At 37.2% G+C, this 21932-nt stretch overlaps 1 protein-coding gene across 2 annotated transcripts in view; it reads right to left on the minus strand.

The window, feature by feature from the left end:
• LOC127843700 (alanine--tRNA ligase, cytoplasmic-like) overlaps positions 1–21932 on the minus strand; it is a 55064-nt gene that overhangs the window by 16871 nt on the left and 16261 nt on the right. Inside the window, exons 10-16 of one of the 2 annotated variants that reach the window (XM_052373421.1) lie at positions 20116–20260; positions 19327–19496; positions 15796–15909; positions 14937–15035; positions 14784–14822; positions 12338–12478; positions 11404–11516 (exon numbers count right to left, since the gene is read on the minus strand). In XM_052373421.1, the coding sequence (XP_052229381.1) occupies positions 11404–11516; positions 12338–12478; positions 14784–14822; positions 14937–15035; positions 15796–15909; positions 19327–19496; positions 20116–20260 (821 nt within the window). Of the gene's footprint in view, positions 1–11403; positions 11517–12337; positions 12479–14783; positions 14823–14897; positions 15036–15795; positions 15910–19326; positions 19497–20115; positions 20261–21932 lie in introns of both variants that reach the window. The other variant, XM_052373420.1, reaches the window with a different exon arrangement.

Raw genomic sequence — 21932 nt, forward strand, 5'->3', positions numbered from 1 at the left:
ATATATATAAGGAAAATGCTTCTTACAAACATATAGAGAAAACTGCCCCATCCCCTGGCGGCAATGTTTTTCCACTGATCACGACCATTTTCAAACTCATCCGACATATCAATAAAAACAATGTTTTAACCAAGTTTCATGATGATTGGCCAAAAAATGTCACAGGCTTTTTCAGTATATAAATATAACGAAAATGACCCCCCCCCCCCCCGGCGGTCATGTTACTAGATGGATCAAAACCATTTTTGAACTCAACCGTCGTATCCAGGAAACAAGGGTTGTCAACGTTGTTTTGTGAAAAGAAGAGGTTTGCTGTTTCGGCAGATATATACATATATGCGTTATCAGTAGTTTTGTGTGTGTGTGTTTAAATTTTTTAAAATAGACATTTGTTACCCGTTGCGACAAAGCTTAAACTACAGCTTTGTCACAGACGTGACGAATACCCCCACATGCCGCATTGACACATAATATTTTGCATGTCGTCTTCACAAAAAACTGCTAACACCATGCTCAATTTTTAAAACGCACTAAGTGACCTCTTGACCTAGTTTTTGACCCAGAAAGGCCCATGTTCTAACTTGGCCTTAAGATCATCTGCATAAAACTTCTGACCAAGTTTGGTGAAGATCGGATGTAAACTACTTGAATTAGAGAGCGGACACCATGCTAATTGTTAAACAAGAGGGCCATCAGGCCCTAAGGCGCTCACCTGAACGCAAAGGAACTAGACTATTCTGAAAAAAATGCAAGCTGATTCATGAAGATTATTTTGGCCAAAAAAAGTGACTTTTAACATGTTCTTTTTATATTTGACCTTGTGACCTAGTTTTTGAGCTCATATGACGCAGCTTCAATCTCGGGCAAAATTTCATTGGGACAAATGTTCTGACCAAGTTTCATGAAAATTGGCCAATAAATGTGGCTAATATAGTGTCAACAAGTTTTCACTAAAGCCATATAAGGACAACTGCCCCCCCCCCCCCTGGCGGCCATGTTTTTCAACAAACAAATAACCATTTTCAAACTGACTCAAGCTATTGTTAGAACAAATGTTCAGATCAAGTTTCATAAAGATTGGATAATAAATGTGACTTCTTGAGTGCTAACAAGGTTTTGTAGTAAATAGCCATTTAAAGAAAAATGCCACGCCCCCTTGCGGCCATGTTTTTTAGCTGATCTTAACCATTTTTGAACTTAGCCCAGATATTATTAGTTCAAATATTCTGACCAAGTTTCATGAGCATTTGACCACAAATGTGAATTCTAGAATGTTAACAAGATTTTACCATGCAGTAAAGCCATATAAAGAAAACTGCCCCGCCCCATGGCGGCCATGTTTTTCATTCAACTGAAACCATTTTCGAACTCGTCCAAGATATTATTGGGACACATGTTTTGACCAAGTTTCATGAACATTGGACTAAAAATGTGACTTCTAGAGTGTTAACAAGGTTTTACTATAGCCATATAAGGAAAACTGCCACGCCCCCTAGCAGCCATGTTTTTCGACCAACCGGAACCATTTTCGAACTCGTCCAAGATATTATTGGCACACATGTTCTGACAAAGTTTCATGAAGATTGGACTAAAAATGTGACTTCTAGAGTGTTAACAAGGTTTTACTAAAGCCATATAAGGAAAACTGCAACGCCCCCTGGCGGCCATGTTTTTCAACCAACCAGAACCATTTTCGAACTCGTCCAAGATATTATTGGGACACATGTTCTGACAAAGTTTCATAAAGATCGGACAATAAATGTGACTTTTAGAGTGTTAACAAGGTTTTACTATAGCCATATTAGGAAAACTGCCATGCCCCCTGGCGGCCATGTTTTTCAATCAACCGGAACCATTTTCGAACTTGTAAATGTTGACGACGCACGACGCACAACGCACGACGGACAAAATGCGATCACAATAGCTCACCATGAGCACGTTGTGCTCAGGTGAGCTAAAAACGTACTAAGTGACCCTGTGACCTAGTTTTAGGCCCGGAATGGCCAATGTTCAAACTTCTCCTAGAGATCATTTAGATAAAACTTGTGACCAAGTTTGGTGAGGATTGGATGAAAACTACTTGAATTAGAGAGCGGACAACATGGTGAGGTTTTAAATGCACTTAGATATCCCGTGACCTAGTTTTTAACCCGGCATGACCCATATTCAAACTTTACCTAGACATCATCTAGATACAACTTCTGACCAAGTTTGGTGAAGATTGGATGAAAACTACTTGAATTAGAGAGCGGACAACATTTTGATGTTTCAAACGCACTAAGTGACCCCATGACCTTGTTTTTGACCCGGGATGACCCATATTCAAACTTGCCCTAGACTTCATCAAGATACAACTTCTGACCAATTTTGGTGAAGATTGGATAAAAACTACTTGAATTGGAGAGCGAACAACATGGTGAGGTTTAAAACACACTAAGTGACCCCGTGACCTAGTTTTTGACCCGGCATGGCCCATGTTCGAACTTGACCTACACATGATCTAGTTTCAACTTCTGACCAAAACAAAAAAAAAACAAATCCGGGGGGGGGGGGGGGGGGGGGGGGGGTGGGAGGGGGGGGGATTCTTGGGTGGGGGGAGGGGGGATGGGGGGGGGATTTTTGGGAGCGATGGTTGGACGGTATTTCAAACATAAAATAATAAAAATAAATATTTGTGTTTTTTTTAACCGTTTCAAAAAAAATTTGGGGGTGGGGTGGGGGGGGGGTATAGTGTGAGGGTGTGGTGGTCATTTGTGAGATGATCTTAAAAAAAAAAAAGAAAAAAATTTAGGGGGTGAGGGAGAGGGGGAGGGGGGGGGGCACACGGGATGGTTTGGATGGAGTCTATTGTGGTATGTCAGGTAAGAGTAGTTTTGTCAAAGTATCAATCAAATCTAATCATAAATAAAGAAGTTATGGCAATTTTAGCAAAATTTAATAATTTGACCTTGAGAGTCAAGGTCATTCAAAGGTCAAGGTAAAATTCAACTTGCCAGGTACAGTAACCTCATGATATCATGAAAGTATTTGAAGTTTGAAAGCAATAGCCTTGATACTTAAGAAGTAAAGTGATCGAAACACAAAATTTAACCATATATTCAAAGTTACTTAGTCAAAAAAGGGCCATAATTCCGTAAAAATGACAACCAGAGTTATGCAACTTGTCCTTTTACTGTACCCTTATGATAGTTTGCGAGTGTTCCAAGTATGAAAGCAATATCTATGATACTTTAGGGGTAAAGTGGACCAAAACACAAAACTTAACCAAACTTTCAATTTTCTAAGTATAAAGGGCACATAATTCCGTCCAATTGCCAGTCAGAGTTACATAACTTTTCCTGCACAGTCCCCTTATGATAGTAAATAAGTGTTGCAAGTATGAAAGCAATAGCTTTGATACTGTAGAAATAAAGTGGACCTAAACACAAAACTTAACCAAATTTTCAATTTTCTAAGTATAAAAAGGGCACATAATTCTGTCAAAATGCCAGTCAGAGTTACATTACTTTGCCTGCACAGTCCCCTTATGATAGTTAGTAAGTGTTGCAAGTATGAAAGCAATAGCTTTGATACTTAAGGAATAAAATGGACCTAAACAGAAAACTAAACCAAAATTTTCAATTTTCTAAGTATAAAAAGGGCACATAATTCTGTCAAAATGCATGCCAGAGTTATCTTACTTTGCCTGCCCAGTCCCCTCATGATAGTAAGTAAGTGTACCAAGTTTGAATGCAATAGCATTGATACTTTCTGAGAAAAGTGGACCTAAACGCAAAACTTAACCAAAATTTTCAATTTTCTAAGTATAAAAAGGGCACATAATTCTGTCAAAATGCAAGCCAGAGTTATCTAACTTTGCCTGCCCAGTCCCCTCATGATAGTAAGTAAGTGTACCAAGTTTGAATGCAATAGCATTGATACTTTCTGAGAAAAGTGGACCTAAACGCAAAACTTAACCGGACGCCGACGCCAACGTCAAGGTGATGACAATAGCTCATAATTTTTTTTCAAAAAATAGATGAGCTAATAAGAGAGAGGACACCATGCTGAATGTTAAAAAACACACCAAGTGACCCCGTGACCTAGTTTTTGACCCGGCAAGGCCCATGTTCGAATTTGGCTTTAAGATCATCTAGATAAAACTTCTGACTAAGTTTGGTGAAGATCGGATGAAAACTACTTAAATTAGAGAGCTGACAACATGCTGAATGTTTAAAACGCACTAAGTGACCCCGTGACCTAGTTTTTGACCCGGCAAGGCCCATGTTCGAACTTGGCCTAGACATCATGTAGATACAACTTCTGACCAAGTTTGGTGAAGATCGGATCAAAACTACTTGAATTAGAGAGCGGACACTTAACCCTTCCAGCGCTGGAACCAAATTTTAAAGGCCTTTGCAAACAGTTTGGATCCAGATGAGACGCCACAGAACGTGGCGTCTCATACGCCACAGAACGTGGCGTCTCATCTGGATCCAAACTTCTGATAGTATTCTTTGACAAAAATGGAAGAAAATGCTAAGTTTAGAAATTCAGCAGACAACATTTTAGCAGACGACAAATTTCCCAGCATGCAAAGGGTTAATACGGACCGACAGACAGACCGACCGACAGACAAGTTCACCCCCATATACCCCCTAAACTTCGTTTGTGGGATTATAATTATTTTGGATAAAAGTAATATGAGGACAGTTATTTAATAATGAGCATCAGCAAAAGAAAATGAAAGTACATTTTTCAACAAATTGTTGTCCAAATTTGAGATCATGAGATAAGCATCTCAGCATCTTATAGGGGATGACTGTTTACAATCTGTTTAGCAAGAACACTTATAGATACTGAAAACAACCGTATTTGTTCAAGAGATTGTATTTTTATAATATAGTTTTTGCATAATTAAATAAAATATGTTGAATTGTTTTTATGTATCAAAGTCAGTTATAAAAAAGTAAATGAGTATGAGAACATGTACAGCTACTAAAAATTCAATATTTATCTTTTATAGTACAAAACATCACTTGATCTTTCTTATAGTTAAAAATGTGTGCAAATATAGAAGTAAACACACACAAAACATTTGAAAACGTCTCATATCAAAACAACTATCAAACTATTTGTAATTTAAATGCACAAAAAATCTGTAGCATAAATATATTATTTTTGCAAAAAAAAATGCATATCAACTTTTCTTCAAACAGTTGTTTGTGCTTCTTAAAAGATGTGATAAGTTGTTGTTTTTTACTACCAAATTGTTCACATTTTAGACAAAGTGTTTTTAAACAATGGGAACAATTTTAGGACTCACCTTGCATTGATATTTCCAATTGAAACAACAATAAAACCTGCTAAAATCACAAATCTTTCATAATCACACACAAACTACTGACTAACTGAAAATTGTAGGGGTAAAACATTTCAAGTTGTAATGTCTTATGTATCTTATGAATGGTTTCCATCTGACATCAACACAAAGGTCTTTGATGAAAGTGACTTCCATCTGACATCAACACAAAGGTCTTTGATGAAAGTGACCAGTTAATGGGGGTCAATTTCCAGCAGTGTTACACAATTACCACCTGGCAACAATGCAGGCACAGGTATAAATGAGTTTTATAGAGAGTAGCCTAGGATAAGTGAATGAAAAGTCAAATAAGATTCATATGTAACACTTCTTGTTGTTTTATTGGTTTTACCACTATATTAAATTTCTGCAAATTCATCATTGTGCACCAACATCGGATTCCGCATTACAACTAGAGTGTTAACATGGTTTTAATATAGTCATATTATGAAAACTGCCGCTACACTGGCGGCCATATTTTTCAACAAACCGTTACCCTTTTTCTAACTCAGCCAAGCTATCAATACAACAAATCTTCGGACCAAGTTCCATGAAGATTGAGCTATAAATCTTACTTCTAGAGTGTTAACAAGGTTTCACTATAGCCATATTAGCAAAGCTGCCCCGCCCCCTGGCGGCCATATTTGTCAACAGACTGAAACCATTTTCAAACTCAGCCTAGCTATCATAAAAACAAATGTTCAGACCAAGTTTCATGAAGATTGAACTATAAATGTTACTCCTAGAGTGTTAATAACAAGGTTTAACTATAGCCATATAAGCAACACTGCCCTGCCCCCTGGCGGCCATGTTTTTTTTTTACTGATCCTAACCATTTTCAAACTCAACCGTCGTATCCAGAAAATAAATGTTCTGACCAAATTTCATGAAGATTGGACCAAAAATGTGACTTCTAGAGCGTTCACATGTTTTCACTAAATACATATAGAGAAAACTGCCCCACCCCCTGGCGGCCATGTTTTTTCACCGATCTGGACCATTTTCTAACTCATCCGAGATATCAATGAAACCAATGTTTTGACCAAGTTTCATGATGATTGGGCAAAAACTGTGACTTCTAGAGTGTTCACAAGGTTTCTCTATAGCCATATAAGGAATACTGCCCTGACCCCTGGCGGCCATGTTTTTCAATGGACCAGAACCATTTTTTAACTTAACCAACATATCATTAAGACAAACATTTTGACAAAGTTACATGAAGATTGGGCATCAAATGTGACGTCAACAGTGTTCAAACTCGGTCGAGTTATCATTGGGACAAATGTTCTCACCAAGTTTCATGAAGATCGGACAATAAATGTGGCCTCTATAAAGTGTTCACAAGGCAAATGTTGACGACGGACGCACAACGGACAAAAGGCGATCACAATAGTTCACCATGAGCACAGTGTGCTCAGGTGAGCTAAAAACAAACATTGTATATCATTTGTGTACAGCATTATATATATGGTCCATTGTTTTGAAACAAAAGTTTTATAAAAGATGAAAAAATACAAGCGTTATCTTAGAATACATTATATGAAAGTATCATCCCCATCAAAGTCAAAACAAAATACTACAAATGGTCTGGTAAGAAATGTAGCATCAGCAACAACCTCGACGGATCAGAAGACGACACATTATGGGACGACAGCAACAAACAGAGGGAAGAAAACACCACCATAACCACCTCCACTACCGCCACAACCGACGACGATCTTCAAGACAACTTCTACTGCGACGACACACCACACGGAATGACCCCTGATGAAATTGCCTGAAATTACCCGATTGTTTGACAGCGACGATTATGATGAGGAATTCGAAGGATTTGACTTTTCAGACATTGACGGACGACTCTTGTAGAGATGAAATCAACAACAACAACGAAGGTCTGTTTTAGGACAGCACATATTTTTTAAAGAATATTCTGCAAATTGTCAAACACAAATGTTTGTGTAATGTAACCTTTCCATCTATATTGCATAAATGCTCAAAAAGAAAGCATGAGATCGGCAATCTAAATAAAACGATTTTCAGGAGGCCTATGGTAGGGAATTTTTTCTCTGATTTTTTTGCTTCCAAAAATGTATTCACTAACAGATCTATTTAATATATTTTACAAGTAAAAAGAGATGTGTTTGTCAGAAACAAAATGCCCCTAATGAGCCGCTTTGATTTTTTTGTTTTAACTTTGACCTTGAAGGATGACCTTGACCTTTCACCACTCAAAATGTGCAGCTCCATTAGATATCTATCTTTTCAAGCCAATTCTGTCTATTTCATTACCTAAGAATCACATTCAGACAACCATTGCAATCTGGAGCCATTTTTTGTGTGCTTGCTTTTCAAGATCTTGTGTGTTATATCTACGGGTAAGAACTTCATTTTAAATTTGAACTTTGAACGCTAGCAGACGAGAAAAAATGGCTGACGATGACAATTCGGAGTAGCAGACTTTAAGTTCTCACTTAATTGACGGACTCTAGGGCCGCTATAATGAATTGAAAAACCATTAATAAAACCATTTAAAAGCTCTATTTGGCCTTTCAAATTATATGACATTAAGTATTCGCGTAATATTTTGATATTCAGTGGCGATGTTGCGAGATTTACTAGGTCATAATTACAAGAGGAAATAGCCCCGGGTTTAGAACCTATTTGGGGTGCTGCTGTTGTTTCTGCGCCATGGTGACAAGAGTTGTTGACTTTTGGCGTGCTCTGTCGATCAGGGGCCCTTGTTTGTACGCATCGCCACCAGAGATTGTTATTGATCGAAGCCCAAGACGTAGGTTGCAAGGCCTGGCAAAGTCTGAACTGTCCATTATACTCACGTGATGCGTAATACCCCTGGCGTGCCGCGCATTCGCCTATTGTCCACATGTAATGTTGCATCTTGTGGACTTTGTGGTAAATTGAGGAATAAGTCAAAAAGGCGTCAGACCAGTGTTCAATAGTCTGTAATTTATCCCTATATTCTTTAGGGCCCTGCTCAATACTGCCTCGTGCCGACAACTGAAGAACAACCCTGTTACAAACATCGGACAACTTGAACGTGCCTTAAAGCAACAAGGCCAAGTTCATATAATCGCCCCTCGCAATTTGTTGTTTGAGCGAGACTTTCACGTGCAGGACCAAGTCATCATGCGCTAAACGCCGTATTTCGTGCGACTGACCTGTATTCCGGGGTTGCCTTAGATTATTTGCAAAATCAAGACTTAATGTTGGAACAGATTGCCCACTTACAACGCACCCTGCTTCGTTGTATGTATTGAACTTTTTGAAGCATGTAAAATCTCCTCAAAATCAATCAAATGACTATCTTGATCGGGTTGCTGGAATCTGTTATTGTCCTCCAATGTTTCCTCAAGAGTTTCCACTTGCTCTCTTTTTCTGCCGTGGCATTTCCGAAGATTTCTCCAGATAGAAATTGTACAACTTTTTTGTCGACCTGAACACAAGTACAGGCAGTTTGCAAAAGGAGGAATGACGTAATATGACGTGGTACGGAAAATGCGAAATTCTATTGTTCTAACAAACTCGTCCGAAGCATTCCGTACATAAGGTTACATAACGAAACAGACAAAAGTATTCCGTAATGGTATCTATAGAAACCAGTAAACAACATTCTTTTCCGGGAAAATAAATATTATTAACTTATATTCAGAAATTAATAAGTCTTATTAGGGCTGTAACGAATACACTAGGTGACGAATACGATACGTATCATGAATACAGGGTGGCGACTACAAATATTTATTCACAAATATGAATTTCAATGAACAAAAGTAATACTGACATCTTGACATGACATTATATAGTATGAAACTATGAGTATTTGTCAATTTGATTAATTCAGTATCATTGCCGGGATCATTGCATAATGAAACATACATGCCAGAATTTTACAGGTCCAAATCGGGACTTTCCTTAAAAATTGTCGGGACATTTGACCAAAAAGCGGGACACCTAAAACGATCAATCATTTCACCTTTTCTTTAGTGAGTAGTCAGTATATTACTTACAATAACTCTTGATTTCTGCCCAAAATTGATGATAAATGTGTGTTCAGAATTTCGTGAACGCATATGTTCTCCATTTTCCGGAAGTAAACACACTCCATAAACTGAAATGTGGGGTATCCCCCTATGCCTCGATTTGACATCCAATCGGTACAGGGATATCGCCTTGAACATATGTAAATCATGTGACACGATGTGAGCGCATCGAGCACTATTCTTATTCAACCAATCGTAAATTAACTCTAAATTTAGATTGATGCAATATGTACAAACTATTTTCTGAAAATCCGTCGAAAACGAAAGGTAATTTGTGAGAAACATCAATGTGTATTGGTCAGCATTCAATTTGTTTGATGTACAAAATCGGTGTTTTGACAGGTTTTATAACTTTGGGATGTATAATACACAGGATAATATTATTGTCGCACTTGATTGGACCATGAAATACAAACGCAGGCGGCATTTATATCTGTACAATACATCTTTGGATAGCAATTTAGCGACTCCTATCATACAAACACCATGGTGTGAATGCTGATTAAATCAATAAGTTGCCAATAAATCGCTGATAAGGTGTCAAAAACAACACTGGTGCACTCGAGTAGTAGAAGTGGGTTGTAAATTGGGGGCAATAAAGGGATTAGCGATGGTAAGTTTTAGCCAGAAAGAGCTTGAAAAGCGAATTTTATTGGGAACTTATAGACCTTACATTGTTTTTAACGAATGTCGGGACAAAGTGTCTCATCAGGATGCCGGGACAAAGATCCCAAAAGCGGGACTGTCCCCCCCGAGATCGGGACGTCTGGCATGTATGAATGAAAATATGAAATATAACACTTTGAAATAACTAAACACTGACTAGAACTGCTTAAAATTTAAACACAGTTTTGAAAACATGACTTTTACCAATACAATTCTTGAGCAGAACAATTAAGAGTCAACAGTTGGCCGGCGGGTCAACGATATCAATAGCATTCCCTTTACTAGGCTCCATGTTTGTTGATAAGTAGCACAATCATTGTGGTAAAGATAAACAAAAAAGAAATTCCATCTGCTAATCCTTTTTGTGTGTATGTTTGAGCATCAAAACACTCGTATTTACCTAAATAAACATTAAACAACCATTGAAAGATTTTTCAATTCAATATCGTAAATATTCAACCGGTGCCCGCCATTTTTGTTGATAATCTCACTGTGTAACATAGTGGGTGGGGTAAACATGATGAAAAACGCCGGAATAAGGCGAAGAACATTTAAATATAGGGGTTTATTGTATGAACATTTATTTGTAAGGTAAGATAAGACGATTTAACTTTCAAACTCGAAACCACGTTGTTTGTATTCGTCAAATATTCGGTTCGGGAGGTGATGAATAACGAATACGATTTGTCCACAGCCGTATTCGAGTAATTCGAATATTCGAATGTATCGTTACAGCCCTAAGTCTTATTGAAAAAAAAGGAGTTTTTCAAAGGGCCATAACTCTCTAAATAAATCATCTAACCAGAACCCACAAATAACATGCGTCTCTCCTCAAGGTAGTTAAGCTTCCCATAAAGCTTCATTGAATTCCAGTCAGTAGTTGGGGAGAAATAGCCCGGACAAGAATTGCACTATATGTACAGTTTATAGAAAATTTCAAAGGGCCATAACTCTGTGAACAAGAAACCGTCGGAGACAGGTGATGCTCCTCAAAGGTATTTTTTGTCACAATATTGCACTATATATTTAGATAAAAGGAAACGTCTAGTAGTTGGGGGGACAAAAATTGCACTGTATGTACAGTTAATGGAAAATTACAAAGGGCCATAACTCTGAAAAATCATCCGACCAGAACCGGCTGATAATATGCACATCTACTCTTGGTAGTGAAGCTTCCCATAAAGTTTTATTGAATTCCGGTCATTAATTGTTGAGAAATAGCCTGGACAAAAATTGTGTACAGACAGACTGTACAGACTGCATAGGCTAATCTGGGATGACCCTTAACACATATGCAATAAGCCCATTTTTCCTAGAATGCCGTTCTGGTCTACTTACGTGCCGCCACAGAACTCAAGAGATGTCATGGCTCCCCCTGGCCCCATTGGGTCTGCTACCAGCTCCTCTACAGGGATACCTATGGAGACCACACGCACAGGGTCAGGGTACACCTGGAAACAGAGCCACAACAAGGTCATTAGGGGCAGGAAACCCTAGTGAAAGATGGATGGATGTGACTGATCCCTTAGGCCAAAAACTAGTAACATCAGTACTCCAACAATAAGCATTAAATAGAACCACTCAGCTTATGTGACAAAATACTATTATGTATATTGGTGGTGAAAATTGTGTAATAAGCAGTAACTAACAAAACCAAATCTATCATTAGTCTGAATGCTATTTGAATTAGATTGCTATGGAACCATTCACACCAGAAATGGGCAAACACAACATAATAGTTATTAATTGTTAACAGGAATGAGGTCTATCCTATTAATTTAAATGTATGTGAAACCCTACAAATTGCCAAAAATGGAAGTTCCAAATACATTTCCTGAAAACTAAATATACTACAGAAAACTAGAGTTATGTCAGCTATGTGCAAAGGGTAAGTAACAAGGGCATGCGTGAAAGACATAGAAAAAGTTTTCATACAATCGCTAGAGAAATATGGACACAGTTCGCTCCACAAACTTATATACACTGACAGATCAACAAACAGACAAAGTTACTACCATGTAGCCTCTTTCTGTAGTAGTATTACTAAAGGACACCTTCCTGCGACTGGATAGTGTACATCTAATCTGGATAAAAGTATACACGCAGACCTTGTATTTATCTCACCTTGTCGAAGATTAAAATGCATGTGTGTTCAGTGTCGTCCCAGATTAGCCTGTGCAGTTGCACAGGCTAATCAGGGACGACACTTTCGGTCTAATCTGGATGGTCGTCAATAAGTCTCCCTTCAAACGCAGAACACAACATATCTCACCTCATCAAAGACTGCCCGCAGTCCCTGTATTGCCTTGGCTTCAGCCAGTGGGGTCTCCTTGGCGTACACAGGCTGGTTCTTGACAATCACCTCATTCACTATGTCCTCCGTCTGCTTTACTTCATTGACAGACATTGCACCCTGCAGAGGACGATCCAGGTCCAGTGAAATCGTGTTAGTGATGTTAGTAATTCACATTATTTAGACCATGTAAATGTATTTTTGTTTTAACCCTTTCCCACATAGATACATTTTTTGACGCATATGTAGTCCCTTAGAATGTAACATTTCATTAAAAAAAAAGGCTTTATTTCCAACTTTTTACTAATGAGCAGCAAACAGCATTAAACCTGAACAGACTGCAAGTTACTCGCAGGCTGTTGTGGTTTTATGCTGGTTGCAAAAGCCATTTTCATTTTGTTTCTTATGGGGGAAAGGCTTTATAGATTTATTTCATTGAAATGTGACCTCGCACACTTTGACACTGGTGTTTGTGAATTTGTAAAGATTGAAAGACTTGACAGGTTATAAAGGTGGCTTTACCTTGTGGTTATGGTATCTGTATGGCGACCAGGAGGTCATTGGTTTAATCCCCACTGTGGAAGCATTCTTTAGATCGTCCACACAGACACTAATGATTGGTTCATTGAATAAATAAATAGTTTAAACAAGACCTGCGTTTGAGAAACACAATACCCCAACTGCACTTTAAAGCCACAGCTATTTTAGAGAAAATTGTTAAGTCTACCTTTGCCAAAAATCATTGGACCAGAACAAAACTCACACTCCATCTGTAGGTCATGTTGGTAGACTCGCATACCAACAAGAGCACCCAGAACGGGTGCCACGCTTGGCTGCGAAAGCTTGTCAGAATTTATTATTTTTATTTTTTATTTTTTTAGAGGTCACAGTGACCTTGACCTTTGACCTAGTGACCCAACAAGAGATGTGTTCGTCAGAAACACAATGCCCCTACTGCCCCACTTTGAAATAAAATTTCTATTTATCATTTGGCAGGTATAAAAATCATCTCCCTTTAAAGCTTATTACTTCCCTTGGATTTTGTCCAATCCAACCGGGGGGGGGGGGGGGGGGGGGGGGGGGGGGGGGGTCTGTAGACAGTCAAAAATGACCAAGTCAGACATCACTGACAACCAAGGCCTGTGGTTTATCAAAGAGATCATAGCCAGATCATGTATCTATGGACAGGGGTATGTAATGAACACTACTATTAACAACTAAGTACATGAAAGAAATGATAATTATATCATTTAAAGAAAACCTTTGACAAATCAATCATTTGAGTTATAAATAATCAAAATAATAAATCTGTACAGTAACTGTGAAAAGAACTTCAATTCTTGGTAAGGAAATATATAATATGAGATTTATAATTATATAAATTACTTCCCTTGAAAATAATTGTCTCTAACAAATCTCTCTTTTTAGTAGCAAATAATTAAAAGCCACTACCGGGACTGTAGATTCACCACTCAAATTGTGCAGCTCCATGAGATACACATGCATTCCAAATATATAAAGTGGATATGTTCAATATTGAATTATTATTTCCCTTTAAAGCTTATTACTTCCCTTAAATTAGTATTTTTTACCGTAGACCTTGAAGGATGACCTTGACGTTGACCTTTTACCACAATGTGTTTGTCAGAAACACACTGCCGCCTGCTGCGCCGCTTTGATTTATTTAACAAATATATATACGTGGGCAGGTCAGATAACTATGTCCATTTAAAGCTTATTACTTCCCTTGACTCTGTTTTTTCGACCCTAGACCTTGAAGGATGATGTTCACCTTGAAATTTTACCACTCAAAATGTGCAGCTCCATGAGATACACATGCATGCCAAATATCAAGTTGCTATCTTCAATATTTAAAAAGTTATGGCCAATGTTAAGGTTTTAACACGACTCCTATGCGGACGTCGAGCTGGCTATGACAATAGCTCGGGTTTTCTCCGAAAACAGCCGAGCTAAAAATCAGCTAATAATCTGAAAGCATTTTGTAAAAAAAACTCCAGAAAAGAAAACTTTCAAAGTCCAGGGCCCATAACTTTGCCAAAAATCAATTGACCAAAACGAAACATTTCATCTGTAAGTCATGTAGGTAGACTCACACACCAAATATCAGGTAATATCTAAGCGTTTCGAAAAAAAATGTCCTGAAAATGGAATACTGGACAGACAGACGCACTGACCCACAGTCCAACTGCTATATGCCACCCTACAGGGGGCATAAAAAAGGACAAGAGAACAAACTGTCAGAACGACTCTTATATACCCCATCCCTGCCAAGCTATAACAAGCCCAGTACCTTAGCAGTGAAGTCAAAGCGCAGTCTGTCAGGGGCCACCTATAACAAGCCCAGTGCCTTAGCAGTGAAGTTAAAACGCAGTCTGTCAGGTGCCACCTATAACAAGCCCAGTACCTTAGCAGTGAAGTCAAAGCGCAGTCTGTCAGGGGCTACCTATAACAAGCCCAGTACCTTAGCAGTGAAGTCAAAGCGCAGTCTGTCAGGTGCCACCTATAACAAGCCCAGTACCTTAGCAGTGAAGTCAAACCGCAGTCTGTCTGGGGCTACCAGTGAGCCCCGTTGGTCGGCCTCCTTGAGCACTTCTCGCAGGGCAAAGTTCAGCATGTGGGTGCCTGTGTGGTTCTTCATGATGGCTGCCCGACGTCGCTGCAATGATGATCAGTAACTCAATAAGGCTGATAAATATGTGTCACAACAACAGCAGTCTCCATCGGAAGACTTATGCCCCCGAAAAACACCTTTTTGAAACCTAAACATAGATTTCGAAACCTAAACCTTACTCTAAAGTTCAAGGTCAAGGTCAAAGGGGTCAATATTTGTGTGCTTATGGACAGGCCTTGTCCATAAAGACATGCATACCAAATATGAAGGTTACATCTGAAGCGACACAGAAGTTATGAGCATTTATCGAAACCTACATGCAAAAGTGTGATGGAAAGACGGACGGACAGACAGACGGACAGTGCGATCACTATATGCCCTCTTTCCACGGCATCAAAAAGTGAATATAACGTTTATGATTGATTGCTTATGTTTTGCTAGACCATGCATAATGACTTAACCCTTGACAACTTAGATACGTACATTTATATGCACGTGTAGTCCTTTAGAAAGTTAAAATTAATTAAAGACCTTACTTACTAGATTCAAGTTTTTAAGGCTTCATTTTCGATCTTAAGATACTGATGAGCAGCTAACAGCATAAAACCCGAACAGACTGTGAGTTTCTCGCAGGCTGTTCTGGTTTTATGCTGTTTGCACATAGCCATTTTCACTTTGCTTCTGTGTGGGAAAGGGTTAATTAATAACTTTCTTAAAGATTATTGTCAACCAAGAGTACAATTTCATGTTTGACGGTGAGGCCACTAATTAAATATTTCGACAATTCCCTTGCCCCGCCCCTTACCTCATCTATGGCCTGTTTGACAACATCCCCCACTCTCAGTGTGCCCTCTATGACTCCGATGTGTAGAATGTAACCTCCCCTCACCTGGACGTTGCGCACTGTGAACTCCACCTCCTAGAAATACAGGAAAGTAATCTTGTAGAGTGCCCTTATCTGGCTGAGAATAGCATAAGCTTCATTCTGGAAAACCTGGGCTTAATGCATGTGTAATCCGCACAGGCTAATCAGGGACGTTGCTTTCCATTTTTATGGAATTATACGTTTAACCCTTTACCACTTAGATACACATTTTGACGCGTTTGTAGTTCCTAAGAAAAATAAATTAAACAAGGCTATTGTCAAGCAATATGGTCCCCTACCGGCTCCACCAATGTCAGAAATTCCACCATTTTAAGATATTTTTTTTGGTTGCCATAGCAACCACAATTGTTAACGTAGAAACAAAATGAAATGATGTGCATAATGTCCATATTGCCATCTATCCATGTTGCAAGTTTTATGAAAAAATATTGAGAACTTTTAAAGTTATCTCAGGATCCAGAAAAGTGTGCAGGATCCACCATTTTCAGCAGTATTTCTAGTCTTTTTGTTGCCATAGCAACCAGAATTTTTGACGTAGGAACAAAATGAAATAACGTGCATAATCTCCATATTGCCATCTGTCCATGTTTCAAGTTTCATGAAAAAATATGAAGAACTTTCAAAGTTATCGCAGGATCCAGAAAAGTGTGACAGACTGACGGACTGACGGACACACAGAGCGAAAACCATAAGTCCCCTCCGGTGAAACCGGTAGGGGACAACAAGACTATTGCCAAGCAATATATGTCCCCTACCAGCTCTACCATTGTCAGAAATTCCACCATTGACAGATTTTTTTTTTTTTTTTTTGTTTCCATAGCAACCAGAATTTTTAACGTAGGAACAAAATGAAATGACGTGCATAATGTCCATATTGCCATCTATCCATGTTTAAAGTTTCATGAAAAAATATCAAGAACTTTTAAAGTTATCGCAGGATCCAGAAAACTACCATTTTCAGCAGTATTTCTAGTCTATTTGTTGCTATAGCAACCAGAATTTTTGACGTAGGAACAAAATGAAATGACATGCATAATGTCCATATTGCCATCTATCCATGTTTCAAGTTTCATGAAAAAATATGAAGAACTTTTAAAATTATTGCAGGGTCCAGAAAAGTGTGACAGACAGACAGACAGACAGACTCACAGAGACGCACAGAGCGAAAACCATAAGTCCCCTCTGGTGAAACCGGTAGGGACAATAAAGACCTTTCTTACAAAATTCAAGTTCTAAGGGCTTCATTTCAAACTCTTAGTTACTGATCATTAGCATACAGCATAACACCTGAACAGACTGCCAGTTACTCGCAGGCTGTTCTGGATTTATGCTGGTTGCATAAGCCATTTTCACTTTGCTTCTTAAGTGGGAAAGGGTTAAAGGAAGTCTCTTCTAAATGATTATGCAGTTGGTGCGGAAAGTGTCATCCCTGATTAACCTGTTTGGACACTCCATAAACTAATCTGTGACGACGCTTTATTAGCCTAGTTTTGAAAGAACACGATTCACATCATGGCAAGCATAAGCTGCATCCTGACTTATGACAGCACTGCTCAGGAGTGGTGATGTGGGCAGAATACATGTATATAACTTGGGAAAATGTGCTTATTTTACTATACGGTCAAGTTGCAAACAACAGTTGCCAGCAATGTACGAGTACAGAATGTCAAACCTTGCCGAAGCTGATTATTTACTCTAGACTATTGCAATTTTACTAGCTTCACAAAAACAATTCAATATGATTTAATATCGTCAATTCGGCCAACCATAGTGACCAACGCAACCCATTTTTGAACTCAGCCAAGATATAATTGCAATCAATGTTCTGCCCAAATCTCATAAAGTTTTGGCAATAAATGTCGTTTCTAGTGTTTGTAAGATTATGGTTGGACCAAAGGTGATCAAATTTTTTCCTAAAGACTACTTACCTATTTATTATTAATAAAAAAGTTATGTTAGATGTCTTTCAACATTATATCATACACAATAACACTATAAAAACTACTTAATTGAAGAAAATTGTTATACACAAGAGCTGTCTTCATCGGAAGACATATGCCCCCAAAAACGCTTTTTCGAAACCTAAACGCAGATTTCAAAACCTAAACATGGACCCTAAGTTCAAGTTCAAGGTCAAAGGGGTCAAAATTTGTGTGCGAATGGAAAGGCCTTGTCCATATACACATGCATACCAAATATGAAGGTTTCTTCTGAAGTGACATTGAAGTTATGAGCATTTTTCAAAACCTAAAACGCAAAAATGCGACGGACAGACGGACAGACAGACAGACAGTGCAACTGCTATATGATTTAGGACAAAGCAATCCAACATGCACAACTTCGTAACATAAGGAAAAAAACTCAATTTTTCGATGATTCAAGGGCCGTAACTCAGGAGTGTCTTAGTCAATTTGGCTGATTATCAAACTTCACCTAGATCTTATGAACTTACACATTTTCATGAAGTGTGGCGGAGATCCTATTATATTTGCTCCAGTTATTGAGCGGAAAAAAGAAAAAAACAAATTTTACAATGATTCAAGGGCCATAACTCAGGAGTGTCTGGGTCAATTTGGTGATTATCAAACTTGACCTAGATGTTATTGCCTTACACATTTTCATGGAGTTTGGTGAACATCTGATGACAATTGCTCGCGTTATTGAGCAGAAACGAGAAAAAAACGCAATTATTCAATTATTCAAGAGCCGTAACTCAGGAGTGTGTGGGTCGATTAGGCCGATTATCGAACTTGACCTAGATGCTATTGCCTTAAACATTTTCATGAAGTGTGGCGAAGATCCTATGACACTTGCTCGAGTTATTGAGCGGAAACGAGAAAAAAACTATTTTAGGATGACTCAAGGGCTGTAGCTCAGGAGTGTCTGGGTCTATTAGGCCGATAATCGAACTTGACCTAGATTTTATGCCTTACACATTTTCATGGACTTTGGTGAAGATCTGAGGACAATTGCTAGAGTTATTGAGCGGAAACGAGAAAAAACCCAATTTTATGATGATTCAAGGGCCCTAACTCAGGAGTGTCTGGGTCAAATAGGCCGATTATCAAACTTGACCTAGATGTTATTGCCTTACACATTTTCATGAAGTTTGGTGAAGATCTGATGACAATTGCTGGACTTATTGAGCGGAAACTAATCCAGACAGACAGACGGACGGACAGACTAACTAACCCACGAACAGACATTACAATTTTAATATGCCCCACTTAACCCTATCTTGCTCAGATGTGAAAATGGAAAATTAAACAAGAACAGTCTGCAAGTAACTCGCAGTCTGTTCAGGTTTAATGCTGTTTGCTGCTAATCAGTACCTAAGGGGTTGAAAATAACATTTTAAGTCTTGAATCTATTAAGAAAGGTCTTTAAATGCTTCAAAGAGCATATCTGAGTGGTAAAGGGTTAAGACGGTTTTGAAGAATCAGTCCAAACCTCTTCATCCTGTTTGACCAGGAATCCCTCGTCATAGATCTGTCCACCCTGCTCTGCGTAGAAGTATGTGCGGTCAAGCAGGACCCCGCACTCTTGACCGGTGGTCACACTGGCCACAAACTCCTTGTTGTAACGAAGTGCCAACACCTTGCCAGTGCAGGGGACAAATGCTGTAAAGAACACATTTTTTTGTTGAGTGTTTAATTGTTCAATTATATAAGTAAAGCCGATTTCTAAGCCATTTTGAAAGAACACAATTGTTAAATGCATTTTGAATTGTTTCAAGATATAAGTAAGGCCCATTTCTAAGCAATTTTGAAGTGACACAATTATTAAATGCATTGTGAATCTTTCCATGATTGAAATAAGGTCCATTTCAAAGCATTTTAAGGGTATATCAGGTAACATGCTGAAATTAAGACAAAGAGATTCCCCACAACAAAGATTTAGCATAAAAAAGTACTACAACATAACTTCTGTGTATTGAAATGAGCAGGAGCTTTTAAATGACATTGACATATAAACGTTTGAAATGTCTTCATATAACCATAATTTTTATTCACATGCAGTAAATTCTGACAATGTAGTATGCAGACGACAGTTTAGTCACAAAGTTCAACAGAAGCCCCTAGACTGTTTCCACGATGCAACTAAACGTATTTGGTGTTCATGAAGATGCAGAATTTTATCACATCATATACATACAATCATTGCACTGCCTCATTTCTGAACATACACTAAGCTATCTACAGTTACACTATAAAACTCAAATCAAGGATGAGCTCTCACTGTAATTGCCGTTGTTATCGACGGTGTAGTTGTACTTGTGTGTGTCGTCAGTCACGGGTACGCCCTGAGTCTGGAGGTCACTGATGGCGTGCACATTGAGGTTCACCTGCTCATCCTTCACACTCCCTCCACCTTGAGACAGCTCCTGAAGTATAGCATTGGGTTATAACATTGGGTTATAACATTGAATTATAACATTGGATTATAACATTGGGTTATAACATTGAATTATAACATTGGATTATAACATTGGGTTATAACATTGAATTATAACATTGGATTATAACATTGAATTATAACATTGAATTATAACATTGAATTATAACATTGGATTATAACATTGGGTTATAACATTGAATTATAACATTGGATTATAACATTGGGTTATAACATTGGGTTATAACATTGAATCATAACATTGGATTATAACATTGGGTTATAACATTGAATTATAACATTGGATTATAACATTGGGTTATAACATTGGATTATAACATTGGGTTATAACATTTAATTATAACATTGGGTTATAACATTAAATTATAATATTGGATTATAACATTGGATTATAACATTGGGTTATAACATTGAATTATAACATTGGGTTATAACATTGAATTATAACATTGGATTATAACATTGGATTATAATATTGGGTAATAACATTAAATTATAATATTGGGTTATAACATTGAATTATAACATTAAATTATAATATTGGGTTATAACATTGAATTATAACATTGGATAATAACATTTAATTATAGTATTGGGTTATAACATTGAATTATAACATTGGATTATATCACTGAATTATAACATTGGATTATACCATTGAATTATAACATTGAATTATAACATTGGGTTATAACATTTAATTATAACATTGGGTTATAACATTAAATTATAATATTGGATTATAACATTGGATTATAACATTGGGTTATAACATTGAATTATAACATTGGGTTATAACATTGAATTATAACATTGGATTATAACATTGGATTATAATATTGGGTAAATTATAACATTGGATTATAACATTGGATTATAATATTGGGTAATAACATTAAATTATAATATTGGGTTATAACATTGAATTATAACATTAAATTATAATATTGGGTTATAACATTGAATTATAACATTGGATAATAACATTTAATTATAGTATTGGGTTATAACATTGAATTATAACATTGGATTATATCACTGAATTATAACATTGGATTATAACATTGAATTATAACATTGGATTATAACATTGGGTTATAACATTGAATTATAACATTGGATTATAGCATTGAATTATAACATTGGGTTATAACAAATGAAATATAACATTGCCTTATAACATTGAATTATAACATTGAATTATAACATTGGATTATAACATTGAATTATAACATTGGGTTATAACATTGAATTATAAAATTGGGTTATGTCATTGATTTATAACATTGAATTATTTAATTGGGTTATAACATTGAAATATAACATTGGGTTATACCATTAAATTATAACATTGGGTTATACCATTAAATTATAACATTGGATTATAACATTGAATTATAACATTGGGTTATAACATTGAATTATAACATTGGTTTATAACATTGAATTATAACATTGGGTTATAACATTGGATTATAACATTGGATTATAACATTAAATTATAACATTGAATTATAACATAAAATTATAACATTTAACCATTTTAACCACTAAGATGCGTACTTTGACGCAGTTGTAGTCCCTTAGAAAGTTACATTAAGTTAATGACCTTTCTTACTAGATTCAACTTGTAAATGCTT

The sequence above is a fragment of the Dreissena polymorpha genome, chromosome 9 (genome assembly GCF_020536995.1).
Source record: "Dreissena polymorpha isolate Duluth1 chromosome 9, UMN_Dpol_1.0, whole genome shotgun sequence".
In the NCBI taxonomy this organism is placed as follows: domain Eukaryota; kingdom Metazoa; phylum Mollusca; class Bivalvia; order Myida; family Dreissenidae; genus Dreissena; species Dreissena polymorpha.